The 6610-nt window shown below is 65.7% G+C and overlaps 2 protein-coding genes across 3 annotated transcripts; both read right to left on the bottom strand.

The window, feature by feature from the left end:
* Positions 1-24: 24 nt before the first annotated feature.
* On the bottom strand, positions 25-3695 carry LOC128793336 (probable D-lactate dehydrogenase, mitochondrial). 2 transcript variants are annotated; one of them, XM_053952395.1, is made up of 11 exons: positions 3538-3695; positions 3154-3266; positions 2741-2882; positions 2517-2658; positions 2088-2247; positions 1811-2010; positions 1604-1732; positions 808-935; positions 639-729; positions 439-550; positions 25-362 (listed from the first exon to the last, which is right to left on the bottom strand). In XM_053952395.1, exons 1-11 carry the CDS (start codon positions 3655-3657, stop codon positions 197-199), a joined length of 1503 nt encoding a protein of 500 aa, XP_053808370.1. In that variant the 5' UTR covers positions 3658-3695; the 3' UTR covers positions 25-196. The 2 variants fall into 2 exon arrangements, with proteins under 2 accessions (XP_053808370.1, XP_053808369.1); XM_053952394.1 differs by lacking the exon at positions 3538-3695 and adding an exon at positions 3381-3512.
* Positions 3696-3978: 283 nt separating this feature from the next.
* Positions 3979-6140, bottom strand: LOC128793636 (chymotrypsinogen 2-like). The gene is made up of 7 exons (XM_053952992.1): positions 6074-6140; positions 5848-5951; positions 5649-5728; positions 5457-5535; positions 4771-4951; positions 4235-4368; positions 3979-4169 (listed from the first exon to the last, which is right to left on the bottom strand). The coding sequence occupies exons 1-7, from the start codon at positions 6138-6140 to the stop codon at positions 4008-4010; spliced, it is 807 nt and encodes a 268-aa protein (XP_053808967.1). The 3' UTR covers positions 3979-4007.
* Between the last annotated feature and the right edge of the window lie 470 nt (positions 6141-6610).

The following is a 6610-nucleotide window of genomic DNA, read 5'->3' as shown; positions in this document are numbered from 1 at the left end:
CTAAAGAACTTTGCAGCACATGGATAGTGTGAGTCCAAAGGGTTTATTGGGGGTTTGAGGATCCCTGATCCCCAGAAGTAGGGATGGGGGGATTTGTAGGGACACACGTAGTGGCACTGCAGGGCAGCATGGCCACCCTGGCCTTGACTCCAGGGGCTGAGGCTCCCCAGTGCCAGCTCAGTGCTGGTGCTTCCCCTCAGAGCACCTTGCCGGGGTTCATGAGGTTGTGGGGGTCGAGTGCAGCCTTGATGGAGCGCAGGGTGTCCAGGCCCTCCTGGCCCAGCTCCTCCTGCAGCAGTGCCCGCTTGCCCAGCCCCACACCATGCTCCCCGGTGCAGGTGCCCCCTGCTGCCAGTGCCCGCCTGTGGGACAGGGAGGAACAGGAGATGGGGACGTCTGTCCATCCAGCCCCGGCCCCCCAGAGCACCCTGGCCCCACCTGCCCAGGCGCTGGGTGAAGGCGTGGATGCGCTGGGCCTCCTCTGGGTCCTGGGAGTTGAAGACAAGGATGCAGTGGAAGTTGCCATCACCCACATGTCCCACCATGGGTCCTGCAAGTCCATGGGTCAGATGGGGTGTGGCATGGAGGATGGTGGCCCCCCAACCCCCTCTGTCCCAGGGGGCTGTGCCCCTGCTGACCAGTGAGGCTGGAGGCCTGCAGGTCCTGCTTGGTCTCCACCACCACGTCAGGCAGGCGGGAGATGGGCACACAGACGTCCGTGGAGTAGCCCTGGGCCAGGGAGGGCAGAGCTGTGGCACTCAGAGCACCATGGGCGCTGCTGCCATCATCCCCATGCTTGTGCCTCACCTGGCAGCCGGGCCGCAGGGCCAGGGCAGCGTACCAGGCATTGTGGCGCATGGACCAGAGCTGCTCGCGCTCCTCCAGCCCCTCCGCCCAGGCCAGGCTGGAGCCGCCATTCTGTCGCACGATCTCCTCTGATGGTTACCAGGAGCTCTGGGATACCACCCACGGCACCACCAGGCACCCAGCCCTTACCCAGGACCTCTAGTGCCCATCCTGGGCACCCATCCCACACCCTGGGATACTCCTGGTCCCTCTGTCCCTTGTCCCTGGGTCCCTGTCTACCACACGGTGACACCCATAGTCCCCCCTGTCCCATGTTCATGAGCCCCTCAGCAGATCCCTAGAGCACACACCCATCCCTCACCCTAGTGTCTTCCTGGTCCCCATCCCAAGCATCCATTGCTGGTCCCCTCTCCCTGGTCCTGGGCACCTATGCCTCTCCTCAGGACACCCCTGATCTCCCATCCCCTTTCCATAGGAAGCCATCCATGACTCCAGGCCCCCAGTTCTAGGCCCTGGTCACTTGTCTCTCATCCTGATGACCTCAAGGTCTCCAGTTCCCACCCAGACCAGGGCACCCATTCCTCCCATTCCTCACCCCAGGACATGCCTGGTCCCACTGATCCATGTCCTGGATATCCATCACTCACCCCAGTGCTACCTCGTGGCCCCCCAGCACCATGCTTCACTTTTGAACACTCTGATCCCCTTGTCCCTGGGCACCCATCTCTCATCCCTGGGTGTCCATCATGGCTCCCAGCCCCAGACACCCTCTCCTCCTCCCTATTCCAAGCCATACCCATCTGCTGCTGTTGCTCAGCCAGGCTACGCCGGGAGCCGTGCAGCTCCAGGAGGAGCGTGGCTGCCACTGGCAGCCCCATCCTACTGAAGCGCCCGCAGGCATCTGCCATCACCTCATCCAGGAACTCTGGGTGGGAGGAGGCTGTGTTGAGCTCCAGCACTGGCACCTGGACCCCCAGTCCCACCTCTGGCTGCGGGCACTCACCGATACGGGCCACAGGCACGGCGGCCTGCAGCACCTGGACGGTGCAAGCCACAGCTGCCCCCACGCCGGGGAAGGAGGCGATGGTGACAGCAGTGGCCTCGGGCAGCGGGTGCAGGCGCAGCGTGGCCTGAGTCAGGAAGCCCAGGGTGCCCTCAGAGCCCACGAAGAGCGAGGTCAGGTCGTAGCCAGCTGCCCTCTTCCTGCACGGAGCCGGTGAGCGGGCACCCACGTGGCACATGGCCAGCCCAGCGCAGCCCCCCAGCCTCCCAGCGCCCACCTGGGCTGGCGCCCGGGGCCGGCGGTGTGGAGCAGGCGCCCGTCCGGCAGCACCACGCGGAGGTTGAGCACGTTGGGGCGCATGGTGCCGTAGCGCACCGCGTTGGTGCCCGAGGCACCTGTGGCCGCCATGCCACACAGCGAGGCGTCCGCCCCAGGGTCTGCAAGCAGGGGATGGGCAGGGGAAGCAGGTGGGGAAGGTGTCCATTCCCACATGGACACTACTGTGACTCCAACTGCAGCAAAACTATGTGCATCCCCAAAAGCAATGGGGCCATGGCACACCCTTTCACATGGGCACCCCTGGGAGTACAGCATACCTGTGGACACCACATCACCCCCAACCCCACAATGTCCAGGCTTAAAGGAATCCCCAGGTCCTCCAGTACTGTCACCCTCAGTCCCAAGACTCCCCCCACGCCCACGGTACCGACAGGGAACCAGAGCCCGGTGCCACGCAGGTGCTTATTGAGGGCCTTGCGGGTGACACCAGGCTCCACTGTCACCGAGAAGTCCTCGAGGCTCAGCTCTGCGATGGCGTCCATGCGGCTCAGGTCAAAGCAGACACCGCCCTGGCACAGGGCACCTGAGAGTCTGGGCACGGCCGGGCACCGAGAGCCCCTGGGGGGTCAGAGGTGCCGGGGGAGCCGATACCTGCACGGCATTGACGCCTCCTTCCAGGCCGGTGCCAGTGCCGAAGGGCACCATGGGCACACGGCAGCGGTGACAGAGGGCTGCCAGCTCCTGCACCTGCCCCACCGCCTGGGGCCACACCACGACGTCCGGGGGGGCACAGCTGGGGGACAGCCAGCACCACTGACCAACTGACTTAACCACTTGATCCTCCCCATGGCCCCTTCCCCAGCCTGGGACTTGTCACAGGCCCCTTCCCTTCCCTTCCCCACGGCCCCTTGTCTCCCCAAAATTTTTCCCATCCTCGGACCCGGCCCCTCCCCTATGCCCCTTCCCCTTCCCATGGCTCTTGCCTTCCCCGCATCTCTTCCCTTCCCTAGGACCCTTCCCACGGCCCTTCCCCTCCCAGGGGTCCCAGCTCCAAGGGCACTCACGGGTGCATGGACTCATCGTGGCCGTGCTGCTCCCGCACCGCGGTGGCCGTGGAGACGTTGGGGGCCCCAACCACGGCCCCCAGGGCCTCCACGAAGTCAGGGGGCAGCGAGGGCTGCGGGGGGAACAACGGGCACGCGTCAGGGCTGCCCTGGGGAGGGTCTGATCGCGGGCACGAGGCCAAGTGGCCGCGGCAGGACCTGAGTGGCCTTTGGAGCCCCGGGCCCACCTTGGAGCAGCAGCTGCGGCGCCTCGGAGCTGCCGCCAGCGCCAGCACCCTCCGCAGGGCCATGTTGCAACGGGACAAGAACGGGAACATGGGAACTGCACAGGACCGGGACATTGCCCTCCCCCGCAGCCTGTCTGTCTCTCCCCCACACTGACACCTTAAGGTGGCTCCAGCCACACGCGAGTGTGTCCCTGGCGGAGGGACCTGCCTCCCACCAGTGCCTCTGGTCATGTTCCCATGCTGTCCCCTGCCTGGGCGGAGTCACTGCATTCACCATGGCCCCCACCCTCAGGGTGTCCCCATGCCTGCTCAAGTATCCCCGCAGCTGGCCAGGGGTCCATGACCCCATAGGAGACCACATGTCCCCACGCTCCTCCCCTCCCAGACAGGAGTCACCGTGTCTCCCCCCGTCCATCTGTCCCCTTTCCAGCCAGGTGTCCCCATGCCGCTCCGCACTCCTGGACAGGTGTCCTCATGCCCAGAGAACCGACCCCAGCCCACTGCATGCCCCCATCCTCAGCCGGGGGTCTCCCGGCCCCCCGCCTGTCCCGTGCCCCGCTCCCGTCCGTCCCGGCACGGTGACAAGGACACAGTGTGCTCCGGGGGTGGCAGCGTTTATTGCAGGCCTCAGTTGGCCTCCAGGATGGAGTCGATCCAGTTGCGGAGCTTGGTGACGCGGGCGTACACGCCGGGCGTCTTGGTGTCGCAGGTGTTGCTGCCCCAGGAGACGATGCCCACCAGGTTCCAGGCGCCGTCCTTCTGGCACACCAGCGGGCCCCCGGAGTCGCCCTGCACGGGGCAGCGGGTGAGCGCCGGGGCGGGGCCCGGGGGCGCCGGGGGCCGGGGGCACGTACCATGCAGGAAGAGGCTCCGTCGGCGCCGGCACAGACCATCACGTCGCGGATGCGGAAGCCCCAGAACTCCTTGCACTGGGTGTTGGTGAGCAAGGGCAGAGCCGCCTGCTGCAGCACCGCCGGCGTGTCCGAGGCTGCGGGGAGCGGGGAGCGGGGGGCGTCAGCGCGGAGCGGGAATGGGAAAAGGGCTGGGACGGGACGGGGAGGGCGGGACGAGGAGGACAGGACCGTGATGACGGTGGAGATGGGGACAGGACTGGGTCAGGGTTGGGGACTGGTGAAGGGGATGAGGAATGGGACCGGGACAAAGATGGGGATATGGGAATGGGATGGAGGTTCAGATTCAGATTTGGATGGGAGATTTTTGCATGGGGATCTGGATGGGAGATTGCCATGAGCATTATGATTCAGATGAGGACAGGGACTAACTATATGGATGAGGAAGGGGACAGGGAAGACAGCGGACAAGGATGGGGGTGGGTATTTGGATGAGGCAGGGGACAGGAATGGGGATGGGGACAAGAAAGTGCAGTTACCGCTGGAGTCAGTGAGCCCCCAGCCAGTGGTGACGCAGGTCATTCCCCCCGGGAATTCGTCAGTGGCCTTGGGCAGGCAGACGGGGGACACGCGATCCGACAGCTGCGCCGGAGTGGCCAGTTTGATCAGGGTGATGTCGTCGTGGATGGTCAGCATGTTGAATTTGGGGTTCTTGAAGACCTGAAGCACGCAGCACTGCTCTCAGCACCTGCACCCCCTGCCAGGGTGCCGGGCACTGGGCACTCCACAGGGATCAGTAGGGACCTTGGGGACTAGTGGGGACCCCGGGGCTTGCTCCTGTGGGTCCCATGATGGAAGGGTGTCTGGGTTGCTGGGCTCAGTCCCTGGGACGCTGGGGAGCAGGGACACCCCAGGCCACGTCCCCTGCCCTGGGATGAAATGGACCCTGAGGCCTGAACCCCTATCCCTTGGGAATTCCTGGGAACATGGGGACATCCAGGGGACCTGACCTGAGGGATGAGTGGGAGCAGGGACACCCCAGGGGATTGCAGTGCAGGGATGGACACCATGGACACCCCAGGGAACCCTGACCCTCAGGGTAAGCGGAACCGGGGGCTCCTCAGGAACACAAACCCCAGGACAAGGGGGACCCGGACATAAGCCCCCAGGCCGCCCGTGGTGGCCGTGGGATCCCGCAGGCACACGGACCCCGCCCTGGAGGTACCTTCTCGATTTTCAGTTCCTGCTGATCAGGGCCGGGTGCGTCCTGGTCGTAGGCGCCCACCACCACGGTGTCGGTTTTCCTGGGCACAGGCGGGCACTGAGCACGGGACACCGGCACGGGGACAACGGGTTCCCTGGGCACCCTGTGCCCGTGCCCAGCCCCGGCCCAGCCGGCAGCAGAGCCGGTGCCTACCTGACGCCGCAGTGGGCAGCGGTGACCACCCAGTTCTCGCTGATCAGGGACCCGCCGCAGAAGTGGAAGCCGTTGTTGCGCTGGCGGGGAGAGCTGCCCTCAGCACCCGGCACCGCCGCCGGCACCACCGCCGGCGTGCTCCGTGCCCGGCCCCCCACACCGCACCCACCCCTGCCCCCGGCCCGCCTCGGGCTCTCACCTGGAGGGACACCTGCCATGGCCAGGACCCTGCCACCGCCGCCTCCCCGTTGACAATGCGGTTGTAGCCACGGATGACGGGTGTGATGGCGGGCACGCCGCACTCTGCGGGGCACAGGTGGCCGTGGGGCGGCGGCTCCGGCCACCCCGGCCCCGTGTCCCCTCCCCACCACTCCCGCCCGCCCGAGCCCCGAGCCCGCCCCGCCAAGCCCCACGACCCCACGCACTCTCAGGGAGAGCAGCACGGGCAAAGCCCGCCAGCGCCAGGCAGCTCAACACCCACAGCAGAGCCATTGCCACTTGTGAGGACAGACCTGCCTGGCACCTGGCGGCTCTTATATGCACCCCTGGGCACCTCCCCGCTGCCTCTGGCCTTGCCACCGCAGCCTTGGGAGATAGTGTTGCAGCTGGAACTTCTTCAGGAAATAGCCTGGGAGCATGGCACCTGGAGCCAGTATCCTTGGCTATGGCTGTGGGGCAGCACTGGTGTGGACTAAATGCTGGCTTCTAAATGTCCTTGGAATCATTCCAGCTGGCCCATGTCCTTCATAACTGGGGTCCCAGAGCTGGACTCAGCACTGCATGCATGGTCTCAGCATAGTGGAGTAGAGGAGCAGAATCCCCTCCCTTGACGTGCTGCTCAGGTTGCAGCAGTTGTTGCCAAAGATATGGTGGGGTTTTCTGGGCTGCCTGCACGCTTTGTCATGAAGTGGAGGAGTTTGGAAGGACCACAGAGTTCTCCTAGGGCTGTGTCTACAGAGCCC

The sequence above is a fragment of the Vidua chalybeata genome, chromosome 11, assembly GCF_026979565.1.
Source record: "Vidua chalybeata isolate OUT-0048 chromosome 11, bVidCha1 merged haplotype, whole genome shotgun sequence".
Lineage (NCBI taxonomy): Eukaryota > Metazoa > Chordata > Aves > Passeriformes > Viduidae > Vidua > Vidua chalybeata.
The sequence above is the reverse complement of the archived record's forward strand: the minus strand, read 5'-3'. Positions and strand labels throughout refer to the sequence as shown.

Excerpts from the sequence above, each read along its gene's own strand:
- LOC128793336 (XM_053952395.1), bottom strand. The coding sequence starts at position 3,657 with ATGGTGAATGCAGTGACTCCGCCCAGGCAGGGGACAGCATGGGAACAT. Across the intron at positions 2,011-2,087 it reads GGCCCCGGGCGCCAGCCCAG|GAAGAGGGCAGCTGGCTACG; the intron begins GTGGGCGCTGGG and ends GGCTCCGTGCAG. Across the intron at positions 730-807 it reads CCCTGCGGCCCGGCTGCCAG|GGCTACTCCACGGACGTCTG; the intron begins GTGAGGCACAAG and ends TCCCTGGCCCAG.
- LOC128793636 (XM_053952992.1), bottom strand. The coding sequence starts at position 6,140 with ATGGCTCTGCTGTGGGTGTTGAGCTGCCTGGCGCTGGCGGGCTTTGCC. Across the intron at positions 5,952-6,073 it reads CCGTGCTGCTCTCCCTGAGA|AGTGCGGCGTGCCCGCCATC; the intron begins GTGCGTGGGGTC and ends TGTGCCCCGCAG. Across the intron at positions 4,170-4,234 it reads ACGGAGCCTCTTCCTGCATG|GGCGACTCCGGGGGCCCGCT; the intron begins GTACGTGCCCCC and ends TGCCCCGTGCAG.